The sequence below is a fragment of the Danio aesculapii genome, chromosome 21, assembly GCF_903798145.1.
Source record: "Danio aesculapii chromosome 21, fDanAes4.1, whole genome shotgun sequence".
NCBI lineage: Eukaryota > Metazoa > Chordata > Actinopteri > Cypriniformes > Danionidae > Danio > Danio aesculapii.
In genome coordinates, this window is record NC_079455.1 from 40,474,099 (window position 1) to 40,493,128 (window position 19,030).

At 39.6% G+C, this 19,030-nt stretch overlaps 1 protein-coding gene across 1 annotated transcript in view; it reads right to left on the bottom strand.

The window, feature by feature from the left end:
• col27a1a (collagen, type XXVII, alpha 1a) overlaps positions 1 to 19,030 on the bottom strand; it is a 156,084-nt gene that overhangs the window by 128,159 nt on the left and 8,895 nt on the right. The window contains exons 3-4 of the mRNA XM_056447135.1: positions 12,150 to 13,726; positions 488 to 541 (exon numbers count right to left, since the gene is read on the bottom strand). Coding sequence (XP_056303110.1) covers positions 488 to 541; positions 12,150 to 13,726 — 1,631 coding nt within the window. The remainder of the gene's footprint in view (positions 1 to 487; positions 542 to 12,149; positions 13,727 to 19,030) is intronic.

Below are 19,030 nucleotides of genomic sequence, written 5' to 3' on the forward strand. Positions count from 1 at the left end.
TTACCAGACATACTGTGAAAATTTCCTTGCTCTATTAAACATCATTTGGGAAATATTTAAAAAAGAAAATAAAATTCAAAGGGGGGCTAATAATTCTGACCTCAACTGTGTGTGTGTATATGTATATATATATATATATATATATATAAATAAAAATATATAAATATAAATATATAAATATATTTGACTGATATTTATCTCATATATCAACAATTTATAAAACACAAATAAGCGAGTGCAGATGAACGAGTGAAAGTGGACAAGACAAATCCAGAGCAGCATTAGTGTTTTGTTCTGAGGTCAGTTTGACCTGCTGATGAGACAAAACACAGACACACACACACACACACACACTGACGAGCAGCAATAAAGCGCAAATCCAGCAGGAGGAACAGAGCGCGAGAGATTTTATAAGACACTGCACTTTACACACTTCCTGTTTATACGAGAGGTCAAAGGTCGATGGCTCTTGTCGTTTAACACTCACCCGAGGTCCTCGCGTCCCGGGCTGCCCTGGTTTACCTGGAGGTCCCGGTAATCCCTGCCAAACACAAGAGAGCACTTATGAACCAAACACAGAGGTGTGCTGATACTGCTGTCAGCCTCTATTTCAAAACCAAACACAGCGGGAGGAAACAGGAAGTCATTTGACGGAATTTCCTTCTTCTGATAATGAGCTATAGATTTACACTGAATCCCACTGTGTGTGTGTGTGTGTGTGTGTGTGTGGTGTGTGCTTTTATGAAAAGATCCCTGTTGGCTGTTTCTATAGCTTAGAAGGGCGGTAAAATATTTGGTTGAATATTTTAGATGAATAAAGAACAAGTTATTTTATTTATAGTAATTACGTATTCATGATTTGAGATGTAAATATTTGTTCTTATATCTGAATATGTAGAAATGGTTGTATTTTAAAAAACTAAAGTAATACTTTTAATAAATAATAAACAAATATGTTTCAGAGTTTCCTCTAGGATTTTTTCAGCTGTAGCGGCAGACTCTGTTGGGCCTTTTACACAGATCTACCAACTACTAATGGTGTTATTTCATTGACACATGTCAAGAGCGCTGTATTACAAAACAGAGATCACATTCATATAATACGAGCATGTGAACCTCCGTGCTCGAGCGCCGATTTCCTCTGTTCGTGCACAAAACTTCTTGCACGCCCTCAAATATACGCTGCTCAAGCACAGATTTTCTTGTGCGCTCTCAAATCAACGCTGCTGAAGTGTGACTCCAACAATTATTAGATTTGTAAATTTGTGAATGTCTCTAATAGACCTACAGAGCGGCATTTATGCGTCCTGAAGTAAAGCGAAACAGCTATAAACTCCAGCAAGATAAAGTCATTGTATGCAGAACCACAGACCTTTATCTATAAATAAAGTATAATTATGGAAACTGTTCATCATAACTGAAAGCTACCTTGTGTTTGCTAGCCTCACGCACCTGTCAGTCAGTCAGCTACTCAGTCAGTCAGTCAGTCAGTATATCACCTTAAAGGGTTAAACAAATAACGTACAGCACTACAGCACGTACAGCAACGTAATTCACTCACCTTTTAATACGTTTTGGTGCGATTATAACCCGCCATTTAAAAAACGTCTGAATGTTTTGAATGAGAAGCTGTAATGTAGCCGTGGCGGGATGAATTTTGGTGTGGCGCCCCGCCATGGAAGAATGAATGTAGCGTAAAGCATGTGTTTATTTTTTCATTTAATCGTAACAACTATTTTAAGTGTTTCTAAAATATGTATAAATAAAATGATTCATATTTTGCTTAATGTAGATTTTTATTAATTAAACTAATTCATATATTTAAATGAATCTATTTAGATTTTCTTTTAAACAAGTATTTTTGTTGGGACGTCACGGTGGCGCAGTGGGTCTCACGATCACCTCAGAGCAAGAAGGTCGCTGGTTCGAGTTCAGTGGGTCAGTTGGCATTTCTGTGTGGAGTGTTCTCCCCATGTTCGTGTGGGTTTTCTCCGGGTGCTTAGGTTTCCCCCACAGTCCCCCACTATAGATGTATTACTAATTTAGTAAGCTAAATTGTCCATAGTGTATTTGTGTGAATGAGTGTGTATGGGTGTTTTCCAGTAATGGGTTGCAGCTGGAGGGGCATCCGCTGTGTAAAACATATGCTGGAAAAGTTGGTGGTTCATTCCGCTGTGGCGGCCCCTGATGAATAAAGGGACTAAGCTGAAGGAAAATGAATGAATGAAAGTATGTTTGTTTGTAAAATAAACATAATAAAAACATCACTAATGATTTATTATGGTGGATTATTTAACAATATTTACAAAGTAGAAATAACTATTTATAATTAGTAGAATTTTTTAGAATATATATCTTAAATGATATAATTTATACAGCGTTTCCTTTCGGATTTTTTCCAGCTGTGGTGGCAGGCCTTTTACACAGATCTATCAACTACCTGTGGTGTTATTTCATTGACAAATGTCAAGAGTAGGCATGAGTCGGTATAAGACTCTGGCAGTATGATAACCTTGGATAAAAATATCACGGTTTCACGGTATTGTGGTTACTGCTCTAAAATACATTCTTCTTAAGTTTCTGGGTAAAAAACTTTTTTCGCTTTTGAATACAATATATTTTATTTTGAGAAACATTTTAAATATTTTTGAGCAGTAAACATGTCAGGCTAAATGAATCATTGAATCATTGAAATGAATTATTGACTTCTGCTGTCTTCTTTTGTTTCAAAAACAGACTTTTTTACAATTTAAAACAGCATCTTTGGATAACTTTTCTGCTGGAGATACTGTTGTCCTAAAAACAACAAAAAAACAAATAAAAAATCTTACACATACTTTTAGAATGATATTGCAGAAAATTGATGATTTTAAAACCTTGACTTTTCCAAACCGTAGTATACCTTGAAAACGGTTATCGTCCCATGCCTAGTCAAGAGCGCAGTATTATGAACATGGAAATCTCCGTGCTCGAGTGCCGATTTTCTCTGTTCATGCACAAAACTTCTTGCACACCCTCAAATATACGCTGCTCAAGCACAGATTTTCTTTTGCACTCTCATTTAAATGCTGCTGAAGTTCAGTGCATGTATGTAATGAGTATATCTCCAATATGTATTAGATTTGCTTGGAATATTTATGAATGTCTCCAATAGACAGAACGATATTGATTCTTCCTGAAGTGAAACGGCCATAAACTCCAGCAAGATAAAGTCATTGTATGCAGAACCACAGACGTTTATCTATAAATAAATAAATAAAATATAGTCATGGAAACTCTGTTCATCGTAACTTAAAGCTACATGTTCAGATCACCACACCAAAGCTCATGTTTGTTGGCCTCACGTATTGTGCAACCCTGTCAGTCAGTCAGTCAGTCAGTCAGTCAGTCAGCATGTAACGTTAAAGGGTTAAACAAATCTATTCAATATTATGACGGCATAATTGTGAATAAAGGAAAATCAAACACAGAGAGTCTAAAAACCCTTTTGTGAGAGGAACTACTTTCTTCCGCCACTCATTTACATCTGCAGCTGACTGCAGCTAACAGCAGAAGCTGTCACCAATTCCCCAAGGTCACTTTAGAGCTAGTGTTTGAATGATTCTCTAGCGCAATGACTAAAGTGATGACAAAACAGGTGATTTTGCTCACATTTTAAGATTATAAGGCTGAACGGCATGAAATGCCATCTTGGTCTACAGAGATTTCCCAGTATTTCTCTGTTGCAATTGGGAGACCACAATATTACTATAGTATAAATACAGTACTATAACATACAAAAGAGAGAGATCGACTTAAAAAGTCATTTACCTGTTTAATAATGATTTGATCAGCTGTAGTTTGAAATCACTCTGTTTTTCTTTTAGGGATTATTATGCGGTCTCTGTCGCCATCTTGTGAACAAACATCATCAACCGTCTTTGCTCAAAGACAGGCTAATGGCCGCCGATGCTCTCTGTCTCTCAGAAATGAACCCTATCCTTATAAATAAACAGCATAGTTGCGATCTAAACAACTACATTCTCGACTAAAAAGCCTCAAAAGTACATTATGTTGCCGAACAGCAGTAATGTCTGTCAAACTGTAGAGTGTCCTCTGCTTGTCACTGAATGTGGGCGGAGTAATCCACAAGGGTTTAAGAGGCTGGACAAGTGCTGTTACTGGCAGAATATCACACGGCTATCAGCCAATCAGATTTAAGAACCAGAAAGAACTGTTGTATTATATACAGTTGAAGGCAGAATTATTAGCCCCCCTTTAATTTTTTTTTTTTCTTTTTAAAATATTTCACAAATGATGTTCAACAGAGCAAGGAAATTTTCGCAGTATGTCTGATAATATTTTTTCTTCTAGAGAAAGTCTTATTTGTTTTATTTCGGCAAGAATAAAAGCAGTTTAACATTTTTTAAAACCCATTATAAGGTCAATATTATTCGCCCCTTTAAGCTATATTTTTTTTCGACAGTCAACAGAACAAACCATCGTTATACAATAACTTGCCTAATTACCCTAACCTGCCTAGTTAACCTAATTAACCTAGTTAAGCCTTTAAATGTCACTTTAAGCTGTATAGAAGTGTCTTGAAAAATATCTAGTCAAATATTATTTACTGTCATCATGGCAAAGATAAAATAAATCAGTTATTAGAAATGAGTTATTAAAACTATTATGTTTAGAAATGTGTTGAGAAAATCTGCTCTCCGTTAAACAGAAATTGGGGAAAAAATAAACAGGGGGGCTAATAATTCAGGGGGACTAATAATTCTGACTTCAATTGCATATATATATATAATAAACCAACATTTAAAAAAATTGACATTTATAAATATGCATATTAATAAATTATTTATGTAAATAATATATAAAACACACTTTCTCTCTGAAACGAGACGTATTGCATTTGTAAAGCAACATTACAATGGGCTGCCAATGACATTTCATGCTAATTTATTTTCTGTAAAAAATGTAACATTTTTAATCTACCTGCCAACAATGGCTGTTTGCTCCAAAAGTTTTCTAAAACAACACTCTTTTAAGCCATTTGAGAGCAAAAACAGCATCAAATGGCCAAAAATATCAAGATTTTTTCCGGTAATTTCACTCAGCCGGTATCATATAGATCAACATATTTGTTGAAACAGAGGCTCTGTCCTCCAGCCCCAGAGCAGTGCCACGCGGCGCAGGATGAAAGAACTCCATTGAGCCGTGTGTGTGTGTGTGTGATGGAGGAGGGGAAGGGGCTCCTCATCCGCATACATGTACACAGACTCAAACACACAGCCTCACATACACCCACAAACCCCTGAATCAACAGCAAGATCCCCTCCCATGATGCAACACTGCTTTCAGACTTTACTACTGCAACAGTCTACTACTGAAGTGTGCAACGGGACAGATTGCTCACGGTCCACTTTGTATCACGGTATATAGGGTCAAAATAGGGTCTATATGATTAGGCTTTCAGTGAACTTTTTCACAATATTCGTTCATTCATTTTCTTTTCGGCTAGTCCCTTTATTAATCTGGGGCAGCCACAGCGGAATGAACCGCCAACTTATCCAGCATATGTTTTACGCAGCGGATGCCCTTCCAGCTCCAACCCATCACTGGGAAACATCCATACACACTCATTCACACTCACTACGGACTACGGACTACACTACGGACAATTTAGCTTACCCAATTCACTTATACCACGTCATTGGACCTGTGGGGGAAACTGGAGCCTTTTTTTTCTCAATATTTTCTGTGAAATTTTTCTCAATGCTGTTTAATTTTTTCAACATATTTATAAACATAATAGTTTACTCATACTCTGTCCTAATAACACATTTATTTTGTGTTTGCCATGATAACAGTACATAACATTTTACTACATTGTAAATTAGCAGTTTTCCGTATTTTGTGAATCATGTTTCTATTTTTTTCCCGATTTTATTTCTGCTCTTGAACTGCATTATGTAACATTGATCTTTTTTCCAACACCTTTAAACCTCAAAGTTTGAAAAAGTGACTTTTATTAAAATTTTTAAGTTTAAAGTTGCAGTATGTAAGTTTGACACCCAGTGGTTGAACTAGGTATTGCAAACGCAAGTGCAGGTTGCCAGATTGACGACCAACAGGAACGAGTCTGAAAATTGAGCCTAAAGTCTGATTTAAGGCTGATTTAAATCGTGTTCTAATTAAAAGCAACATGATAGAAGGAAAAAATTTTAACATTAAAAGGAGTTTTTGTTCCAACCAACACCTCGAATTGATATATTAGAAACAACTTCAATTTCTTGCAGCTGAACAACAGAAAACTGACAATGATCAGCTCAGGTACACCTCATGTGTTTTATTCAGTGTTAAATACTAATAATGTGAGTTTGAATGCCATTTTACCTGACATGTATTGCTATATACTGAAAGCAGCAGCAGATAGTTCACCTCAGATCTTGAAAATAAAGTAAACCGTTTGAAATTGAACTTTAGAGCTGTGACTCAGCGCAAGTCAACTCATATCAGTGATTCAGCATGTACATTTAATAATGTTAAAGAGGTTTAATATGTATTCATTAGATATAAACCTTACCATTTTATTGGAGTGCAGTGAGTGCACTATTCTGTGCTACTGTATTTAAATTTCTGTCGTGTTTCATCTGGTGCAAACAGCCAAATTGCTTATCACTGCAAATCTCGTCACGTAGCGTGTTATTAGGACACGGGGTTACAATGTAACCTGCTCATCTAATGTTTACGCTTGTAATATTTCTATGATTTGCTAATTAATAACCTCATGTGGAACTCTGAATCTGCGTCTCATTTCAGAGTCTGCTACTGTCTGGTTGTCGCATTTCGGTCACGGGCGCATGCTTTCAGAGCCTTTCTGAATGAATGAATGAAATACACGGTTTTCCAGCAAGGCAACCCGGGGTGCAGAAATATAATTGGCTTAACTGGCAGGGGGCAGGTTAAAGGGACCAAAACAAAGACAGATGTTTCAGCACGTAACGCACATTTTCCAGGCAGAATATCTGACTTCAGTATTGTTTTTTAGATAGTGTCTTAAATATCTACAAACATATTATGCAATTATTTATGCTTAACTTACATACAGCACCTTTAAAGTGATATATTGTCTGGGTTGGTGTTGTATATCATGCTACAAAAGCCTTGTAAAAAAAAGCTTCCAGTACGTTTTCTGTTATTTTACACACTTATTTCTGTATATATTATTTTTTATACCTTATATTATTTCAGATGACTAAAATGTCCATAAAAGTCACTTTGTTAAACTGTAGAGTTGAATTTGGAAACACTGAATGTCGACAGAGCAGAGATCAACATCCCATAATGCAATTCACAACTGTAAATGAGCGGAAAACACTTGTGAATCACAAAATACGGAAACTGTTAACTGCTTTTTTTTTTTTTTTAAGTAAAATAAAATATATATTTAGTCCGAAAAAAAAACTTGGACACTGTCAAATAAAAATCAAGAAAAAAAAAACGACAAGCAAAAGCACAAATGAATACAATATTGCAAGAACTTGACTAAAAGAAACATCTAGCATCTTTACGGGTAGACCGATAACACTGCCTAAAAAGATCTAAAGCAGAGTATTTGACAGTATGTTAAAAACTACAGTAGCATGATGCTAACAGTGTGCTGGAGCTCATTATACAGCTGCTCCAGGCTGAGAGCGCGTGTGCTGCTGCTGCTACTGTAATTGAGGAAATCGCCGGGTGTGTGTGTGTGTTTCTTTAGTTTTACTTAAGTACATGCTCAACGCGTCTTTAAGGGGGGATGATGATGACGGGGCGTCTGGGTAATTATCCTCCGCTAATGACAGAGCACATTTTCATGGGTGCTACACACACACACACACACACACACACCTGTGAGTTTCCATTAAACTATACAAACACACATATACAAATATTCATTCATTCATTCATTTTCTTTTCGGGCCTTTATTAATCAGGAGTCCCCACAGTGGAATGAACCGTCAACTTATCCAGCATATGTTTTAAACAGCGGATGCCCTTCCTGCCGCAACCCAGTACTGGAAACACCCACACACACTCATTCACACTCATACACTATGGACAATTTAGCTTACCCAATTCACCTATAGCACATGTGTTTGGACTTGTGGGGGAAACCAGAGCATCCGGAGGAAACCCACGCCAACACGGGGAGAACATGCAAACTCCACACAGAAATGCCAACTGGCCCAGATGGGACTTGAACCAGCGACCTTCTTTATGTGAGGCGACTGCGCCACCGTGACGCCCCTATAGAAACATCCACATACATAAATACAGACACCTGAGTTTCCACCAAACCACACACACAAGCAAAACTACTGTATGAGTCTCCACCAAATTACACACATACTATACACACACACACAAACGCACACACCTGTATGTCTCCACCAAATTCCACACACACACACATAAACAAACACACACCTACAAGTCTTCATGAAACACATGCGCACACACACACTCACATACACGAGCGCACAAACACGCTTCTCCACCAAATTGCACATACACACACAAATGAGTCTACATTAAATGACACACAATCACAAGTCTCCAACAAATCACACACACACACACACGCACACGCACGCACACGTGTCTCCACCAAATCACACACACACACACACATGTTTGAGTCTCCACCAAATTACACACACTCACTCACTCACACACACACACGTATAAGTCTCCACCAAATTAGATGCACACACACACACACAAACAACCCCCCCCACACACACACACGTGTAAGAGTCTCCATCAAATTATACACACACACATACACACACGTATGAGTATCCACCAAATTACACACACTCACTCACTCACACACACACGTATAAGTCTCCACCAAACTACATGCGCACACACACACACACACACACGCACACGCACGCACGCACGCACGCACGCACGCACGCACGCACGCACGCACGCACGCACGCACGCACGCACGCACGCACGCACGCACGCACACACACACACACACACACACACACACACACACACACACACACACGAGTCTCCACCAAATTACACACTCACACATACATGAGTCCGCAACAAATCATGAACACAGACACACACTCACACAAGTTTACACCAAATCACACAAACACACACAGGTCTCCACCAAATGTCACACACTCACACACATGCGTATGTGTTTACACCAAATTATACACACAGACGAGTCTCCACCAAAGTGCGCATACAAACACACACACACACACTCAAGTCTCCACCAAATTACACACACACGCACACACCTATTAGTCTCCACCAATTAACACACACACGCACGCGCACACACAGCGTGATGGCCTGAGGTTTAGAGGTAACCACAGACATAAACAGAGAGCTAAAGTGGGTCATTGTTGGAGATGTGGGACGTCCTGTCAGCTTCAGTCCACTGTTCAGGAGTCTGAGCTTGTGGACGCCTCACCATCATGTCATCCCTGACTGCACTTTGATCATGCTCAGTAAAATCGCTGTTCACAAGTGATCTGATTTGACATTTAGTTAGTCGCTGATTCGAGTCCCGGCTGGGTCGGTTGGCATTTCTATGTGGAGTTTGCATGTTCTGCCCATGTTGGCGTGGGTTTCCTCTGGGTGCTCCGGATTCCCCCACAGTCCAAACACATGTGCTATAGGTGAATTGAGTAAACTAAATTGGCTGTAGCTTGTGTGTGTGTGGTAATGTGAGGATGTATGGGTGTTTCCCAGTACTGGGTTGCAGCTGGAAGGGCATCTGCTGTGTAAAACATATGCTGGATAAGTTGGCGGTTCATTCCGCTATGGCGACCCCTTATGAATAAAAGACTAAGCTGAAGGAAAATGAATGAATGAAATAAAATAATTAAATATTTAAAGACAAACTATTAATTTAAAATATTGACTATTTTATTAAAGTAAATTTTTTAAATATATAATTTTATTTAAATGATAATTAACAATTTAGATCCAATTTTAAAAACCTTTTAATAAATTTAATTGTGAATAAAACACACATTATTAGCCCCTTTCACACATACTGACGTTTTATTCATTCATTTTCTTTTCGGCTTAGTCCCTTTATTAATCAGGGGTCGCCACAGCAGAATGAACCGCCAACTTATCCAGCATATGCTTTATGCAGCGGATGCCTTCCAGCTGCAACCCAGTACTGGGAAACATCCATACAGTCATTCACACACATACACTACGGACAATTTAGCTTACCCAATTCACCTACAGTATAGCGCATGTCATTGGACTTGTGGGGAAAACCGGAGCACCCGGAGGAAACCCACGCGAACATGGGGAGAACATGCAAACTCCACAAGGAAACACCAATAGAACCAGCTGAGGCTTGAATTCGTTCCAGCAATTTTCTGGAAAGAGAAGTTGTAACATTAGCGATAATTTGCCGGAATGCTGCTCTGTGTGAACGCAGAATAAAAATTGCCGTAAAAAGCATGTTCACAATTAGAACGCGCTGACGTGAGACGTCTACTTTAGCCAATCAGAACACTCAGACGCATTCACATCTGCGCGGTTTATGAAAATAAAAGTCTTTAAATATTGTTCCAGGCACATTTAGCTGCTAAATGTCAGTCAGATAACGTTTCTATGTTCCTTCGATAAAATGCTTATGATAAACCGCTGTTTGTTTACCTTCAAGCTCTGCTTCAGTTGCTCGACGCATGTGCACGTGAATTGCTGGTTTACAAACATTTGTATGTTTACAAATACAAGCGCAGCCATTTAGAGGTCATTTCTGGTTAATGATGTAAGACTTTACCAGTATTTCGGAATGGATGTGTGAATGATCTTTTCTGAAAAAATTCCGGAACGTCCTTCCCTGTGTGAACACCTTTTTATGAACTTACCGTTAAAGTCATTGCGGACATTTTCCGGATATTTACCGATATCACTGTGTGAAAGGGGCTATTGATACATCATATAAAATAATGAATGTTACGAATGAAATTTGTAGTATTTTATAATGAATTTCTATTTTCCATCCCTCTTGTGAGAGTATGTGGATTTTTATGTCTTCGTCAGTTCAGAAAAAGTTTTTTTTTTAATATATTAATATTATGTGACAATTAAAAAATGAACAACAAAATATATATTTTATATTATAATGAACTTCCTATTAAATTACTATTTAAAAAATACTTGAGCTTTAAATATATTTAAAATTATACAGAAGCAAATATAGATATATATTTAGATATAGAAGAAAAAATCTGCATGAAACAGCGTTATAGCCCATTTTATCTTTGTATTAAGATGAATGTTAGAATTTCTGTCTCAAATGCATCATAATGCAAAGGTAAAATGGGTAGCAAATGCTGTTCTATGCTGATTTTTCCTCCACATGGTCTGGGTATGATAAAATCAAAACAGCAGTCTCTGAATTGACATGCATCACATAACAAAAGCTAAACGAGTTACTGTTTGGTGTTACACATTTTTACAGTACTTCTCTCAAGAGAATGTGTAGATGTTTGCATTATGATGACATCACTAACCTCTCTTTGAACTTCTGAACCTTTCCGCAGATGTTTGTTCTACATCACTGCATCTTTCAGCTTTAAGACATCGAAGACCTGCTGTTTAAGTATGGCTGGCTCACATTTAACGCAGGACTTGCGATAACTCACTTATCCTTGTTTGTTTTTGGGTCACGGGTCAGTGAAATACAGTCTCTTAAACATGTTTTTGAGAGTTTCCAGTTCATCCGATTGAACTGCTATGCCCAGATTTCCATGAATGGAATGGGAATCGCTGCTTGTAAATGTCTATGTGAATGTCTGGGTGACTGATAAAATGTTCACTGCTTCCTCTGACCTCTGACCTCGCTTTAAAAACACATCACTCAACAGCTTTCAAACTCTAAGTAATGTAAGAAGACAGTAATGTTAGCTAACGTCTACAAATGTTTATAAGATCTATGAAGGCATTACCAACATTTATGAACCTAAATGTATACAACCTTTGTTTACATCCCTTGAAAAGCATTTGAGCCACCAGAAAACTGGAGACGGGTTTATTTTTACCTTATAAAACACACAACCTTATTTAACTTATAAGACACGCAAACACAAACAATGCAGATCGCTTACCGATTCCCCTTGATCTCCTTTTAGTCCTGGTGCTCCAACCAGAAGTGAAAAGCGTGTGGGCTCTACCTCGAAGCTCTGGAAATCGTCAAATGCCGGAAGAGTCACAGATTGGATGGCGAACCTTGGAGTGCGTGGTGTGGAATAAGGCACAGGCCTTTTAGGCTTGTCAGGATTGACTTTTGGGGTTTCCAGAGTTTTGGGGGGTTTACTTGGTGCAGCAGTGGTGAACGACGGGGATTTTAGGGTCGGCAGGGGCTTTTTAGGACTAGAGTTTGGAGCCAGGGTGGATTTTGGGGTTAACGAGGTGGTGTGGGGTTTGGTTTTGGGCTTGAGTGGCTTTTTGTTGGTTGGCGAGGGTCTTTTGGGGACAGTCGGTTTCGGAGTAGGCAATGGTTTCAGAATGGCGTTTTGTTTCTTGTTTGAATTGGTAGGTCTGGGACCAGTAGACGCATTCTTCGTTGGGTTGGGTTTTGGTGCAGATGTCGGCTTCTTTACTGGTTTGGAGGGTTTCGATGATGTAGGCTTGGGACCAATTGCTTTTGAACCAAGTTTCGAAGAAGCCGGTCGAGCAGCTGTAGGCCTTGGTCCAAAAGATTTAGTTACGTTAAGTTTTGGAGATGCTTTCCCTGGAGTGGGTTTTGGTCCGGATGGATTTGTGGGGGTAAGCCAGACCCCAGGTTTTGAGGCTGTGGGCTTGGGTGTCCTGAGACTAGGCTTGGGGGTGACCAAATTTAAAGATAAAGGAGCATCAATTCCTGTTTGCATCAAGGCAAGGGGTGGAGGTGTGGTGGAGGAAGGCTTGGGTCGCACACCATCACTCATTCTCACAGAAGAAGACCCTCCTGCGCCATTTACGGGTGCCAAAAGGAAATTAGTGGGAGTGAAAGTGAAAGTGCGATTAGGTGGTAAGGTGTGGGCCAATAGTGGTGGGGAGTGTCGGGATGGGAGGGGAAGCAGGGCAGGAGGTGCCGGCCTGTAGGTGTCATTTTCTCTGCACTGCCTGCGGATGGCGCTGCAGATATTTTGCTGTGCTTGAGCTGAGGGCACCACATCAAACTGGCAAACCGCCCCCTCAAAGGGCACCACACCCGGAAGCAGAGCACTGCTGCCCCCTAGGCGGAAGGTTCCTCTAGGGTTCAGGCGTTCAGGGAGTACAGGGAGCTCCTGAGTAACTCCTCTGTTGCTCTCCGAGCAGGGAGAGTGTAGGGTCACTGATCGCCCATTTATAACAAAGGCTAGATGGTGCCAGCGTCCATCATGGAGGTTATATGGGAACGTTGCAGCATTCCCGGGGCCTGCATGAAGTGTTAGCTTGCCAGGCGAAATTTCCAGCCCGAGCTGAATCCGACTCCCAGATAGGACAGAGAAGAGAAAAGCTGAGTTTAAGCGGTGGGATCGGACGCTCAGGACGATAGTGCAGTTCCAAAAGAGTTCTGGTGGGAACAGAGAGCGTGTGGGTGTGGTGACCCGTGCCCGTGTGGTGAGGATGACTCCTGAGCGGAGGGAGATGACGCCAGCGGGAACGGCACGGGACCCGAGCTCAGCACGCAGAGCCAACCGCTGCAACACGTCCACATCTGGAACACAAATACAAAAACATCTTAACACACACTGACATGTACAGAGGAGGTCCAAATTATTAGCCCTCCTTTGAAATGTAAAAACTTAAAAAAAAAAAAAAAAAAAAAAAACTTTAAAAAAATATTTCAAGTGATGTTTGATGGAACGCTTTTGAAACATAATAGCTGTAATAACTAATTTCTTTTGTCTTTGCCATGCTGACATTCATTCATTCATTTTCTTTTCGGCTTAGTCCCTTTATTAATCAGGGGTCGCCACCAACTTATCCAGCATATAATTTAAGCAACGGATGCCCTTCTAGCTGCAACCCATCACTGGGAAACACCCATACACACTCAACTCAATCACACACATAAACTACGACCAATTTAGCTTATTCAATTCACGTATACCACAAGTCTTTGGACTTGTGGGGGAAACCGGAGCACCCGGAGGAAGCCTTTGCGAACACGGGGAGAACATTCAAAGTCCACATAGAAATGCTAACTGACCCAGCAGAGGCTCGCAAACTTCTTGCTTTCAGGTGATTGTGCTACCCACTGCATCACCGCCATGCTGACAGAATATAATATTTTGCTATTTATTTCGCAAGATACTATTATTCAGTTTAGTGCAGTGTTTCTTAACCACGTTTTTGGGGGACCACCAGCTCTGCACATTTTCCATGGCTGTTTCTCAATTCCAAGGATGCAGAAAATGGACTCGCATTCTTTTGGAGACCGGTTTTGCCAGGTCACCTGGGAAGAATGAACTCGGGAGACCGCGAGAACAGAGAACGTGTCCTGTGAGAAATGAGATGCTGCGTTCTTCCTGATGGTCACATGACCTTCATGCATTTTTAACCGAAAATTATTTAAACATTGGAGTATTTATACAACGATTTATCGTTTTTCCCCTTTTCTCTATATATACTATGCATAAAGACTTTACAAATATACGTTTCACAATACAAATAAAACAGATTTTTAGTACAAATTTCGATAAATAAACACCCTTAGTGTGTTTATGCCTTTATTAATGTTTATATTCACCGTCCTATTAGGGAAACTCCTGACTAGTAAATAAGTTATAACTCTGAACTATAATATTAAATCTATATAAAATGCTGCGCTTTCCCCCTCCAGTCGCAATGACTTCTGGAATTTCTAGAGCGAGTTTGGTGCTCAAGTCTGCATCGTTGTGTCCTCAATACCAAGAACACATTCGGGAAGTTTCACGCGTCCTCCGTTTTTGCGGTTTTGAGTTTTAAAACTAACCTTGGCAGTTCATGATGACATTACATGAGAACACAAGATTGCTAACGAATGCATATTGAGAAACAGCCCATGTCTCCTTAACCAAACACACCTGATTCAGATCATTAGCTCATTAGCAGAGACTGAAAGACCTGTAATGGGTGTATAATGGGTTGAGAAACTGACTGAGTGCAATTTAAAGGCGTAACCAAGTTACATAAGTTACATAAAATTCTTAACACTATACAATTACCTTCCTCTGAAATATCCCTTGGGAAATATTTTTAAAAAGAATACATTTTACATATCTAACACATATTTATTCATTCATTTCTTTTCGGCTTAGTTCCTTTATTTATCAGGGGTCGGCACCATACCTGCCAACATTTGTCTCTGAAAATCCTGGAGACCGGGGTGTGGGGGGGCTAGAGTGGTGGGTATGTCTAGATGTCAGGGTGAGGTGTCTGAATTAACTGAGTCTGAGTAACTGTACTATGCAACAGGTTTCAGGCAGCCATTGCGATCAGATACTATACCAACGTCAGCAATCAGGGGGTGTTACAGACTGTACCAAAAAGCTGAGGAATGGGGGGGGGGGGGGTGAAATTACGAGAGTTTCTGGGAGAAATAACAAAACGGGAGGGTGGCGGGGGATGGGTCTGAAATATGGGAGTGTTGGCGGCTATGAACCGCCAACTTATCCAGCATATATTTTAAGCAGCGGATGCCCTTTCAGCTGCAGCCCTGGAGGATGGAAAACATCCATACACACTCATTCACACACATACACTATGGCCAATTTAGCTTACCCAATTCACCTATACCGCATGTCTTTGGACTTGTTGGGGAAACCGGAGCACCCGGAGGAAATCTTTGCAAACACGGGCAGAACATGCAAACTCCACCCAGAAATGTGACGCCCTAATACATATTTATTCAAATAAAAATAAATACGTATATACTTTTAAAAAATATTAACCATAAGTATAACAATATATGAAGAGTTTAGATGCAAAAACCCCTAAATGCCATCTGAAATGTTCTCCTAAAAGGAACCTTTTTTTCAGCCTCCAATGTTTATGCTCAGTTATTTCACTTGAAAGGCAGTGTAAATAACTTATTTGTGACTTTAAAAGTAAAATTACTGAGCCTACACACAGGAGCCAGCGAAAAATGCTAATTTTAGCAGAAAATATGAAATGGCTTTTAGAGGTTTTAGCATCTAAGCTCTTCATAAATAAATACTATAATATAATATATACATAATAATGTAAAATATTACATATAATATACATAATAAATGTTTTACTAACATTCTGAATGTGGGTGTGTACATACTGAAGCAATAAAACATCAGTTTGATTTCATGGCATCTTTAGGAGAGTCCATGACTCCCCATTACATCATTTTAATGTGCTAATTCAGTGTTTTACCATGCGTGTTAAACTCCAGCAGGAATACATCCTTTGAGGCTAAAAAGAAGCAGCGCGTTAACAGCTGCATGTCTGTGTCTGATGCCAAAGCTCCAGTGCTAAATACTGGCTTCTGACAGGGAAACTTATCAGCTTGAACTTGTATGTGTGTGTGTTTCACTGGGGTCAGAGCTGGCTACACAAAACCTGGACAGAGCCAAACTTACAAGAACAGCACTAGAAACTACTTCCTAGAATGACTGTCTGAATGATGCCTTTGATTGTGTAAAGCAGTTGTCTGTGTTTCATGTCCAAATCATAAATCAGGACCAAACAAAACTGTTAAGGCCTTTCGATAATTTTGTGACTGCTTTATATACACTCACTGGTAACTTTATTAGGTACACCTTACTAGTACCAAGTTGGATACCCTTTGCCTTTAGAACTGCCTTAAATCTTCGTGGCATAGATGGAACAAGACACTAGAAATATTCCTCAGAGATTTTGCTCCATATTGACATGATAGCATCAAGCAGTTGCTGCAGATTTGTCAACTGCACATCCATGATGCAAATCTCCCTTTCCACCACATCCCAAAGGTGCTCTATTGGATTGAGCCTGGTGACTGTGGAGACCATTTGAGTACAGTGAATTCATTGTCATGTTCAAGAAACCAGTCTGAGATGATTTACGCTTTATGACATGGCGCATTCTCCTGCTGAAAGTAGCCATCAGAAGATGGAGACACTGTGGTCATAAAGGGATGGACATGGTCAGCAACAATACTCAGGTAGGCTGTGGCGTTGACACGATGCTCAATTAGTACTAATGGGCCCAAAGTGTGCCAAGAAAATATCCCCCACACCATTACACCACCACCACCAGCCTGAACTATTGATACAAGACAGGATGGATCCATGCTTTCATGTTGTTGATGCCAAATTCTGACCCAACCATCCTACTCATCAGACCAGGCAACGTTTTTCCAATCTTCTACTGTCCAGTTTTGGTGACCCTGTGTGAATTGTAGCCTCAGTTTCCTGTTCTTAGCTGACAGGAGTGTCACCCGGTGTGTTCTTCTGCTGCTGTAGCCCATCCGCCTCAAGGTTGGACGTGTTGTGTGTTCAGAGATGCTCTTCTGCAGACCTCGGTTGTAACGAGAGGTTATTTGAGTTACTGTTGCCTTTCTATCAGTTGGAACCAGTCTGGCCATTCTCCTCTGACATCTGGCATCAACAAGGCATTTGCGCCCACAGAACTGCCACTCACTGGATATTTTCTCTGTTTCCGACCATTCTCTGTAAACCCTGGAGATGGTTGTACGTGAAAATCCCAGTAGATCAGCAGTTCCTGAAATACTCAGACCAACCCATCTGGCACCAACAGCCATGCCACGTTCAAAGTCACTTAAATCACCTTTCTTACTCATTCTGATGCTCGATTTGAACTGCAGCAGATCGTCTTGACCATGTCTACATGTCTAAATGATTTTAGAGTTGCCGCCATGTGATTGGCTGATTCGAAATTTGCATTAAGCAGTCGGACAGGTGTACCTAATAAAGTGGCCAGTGAGTGTATATCCAGAGTAATTAGTCACATACATTTTCAGCTTGGTTAAAAAAAACTGCATTCAGAATTGGAAAGATAAAGGAAAAAAAAAAAAGGTAAATCATGTGTCCACTAAAGAGACTTAACTAATTAACTTGATCCGTTTTGCAGACTTATCAGAGCTCTAATTAGATTTTAGATGACATTTCTCTTGATATGTTTTTAAAATCTACAATTAGTTTGAAATGCATTCTGAGATTGATCAATGCATGCATGAGATTCGTCCTTGTTATTCTGCCAAAATGAGGCATCTCAAAACATTGCGTAATTATTAGGCAATCCCAAAAGCTGAAGTGAAACACACAATGAAAACCATCAAAAGAAAGCACAATAAAAATATTAAATATTATGTCATGTAAAATAGGTTAAGCCAGTGGTGAACCCAGTGAACTTTCATTTCCGTCAGGATGAATGTGATTGAATCTGCAGATTTATCATAACATAATTCTCAGGCCTTTTCATATCTGTGCACTCTGAATAAATCAGCATGAGTCAGCAGTCAAGAGGGAACATGATGTCATTTCTTTCTGTTTAACAGACATGCAGTCACACACACACACTCATTCATGTAATAGCGGTTATAGGACTTGCTTTACTGGGAAAAGTGCTTGGAAATGAGAGATGTTTGGCAGGAGAAAAGCTAAAAAGCCGGGTAAGGAAACTCATACGTATGTGAGAAAGAGGGGGTTTCAAGAATCAGGGTATAAAGTTTAATGTTGTAAAACTTTCCACACTTAGCAGAAAGTGTAAGAACATGCACATTTGTTATTGTGCAATAATAATCTGGTGACCTCAAAAATCTAGCTTTAAAGAGCCCTATTAAGCTTTTTCGGAAACTAGCTTTTATGCAGTGCCTAACATAGATGTTTGCTGAATGTAAAACTCTGCAAACTTAAAAAAAATCTCTTTAAAAAAAGAAAGAAGTGCTTTTTAAACTGCCTGAAATGAGTTAGTAATTTCAGCGTTTCTTCCAGCATAAACCTACATATGTTTGTAACTTAGGGCAAGAAGGTCGCTGGTTCGAGCCTCGGCTGGGTCAGTTGGC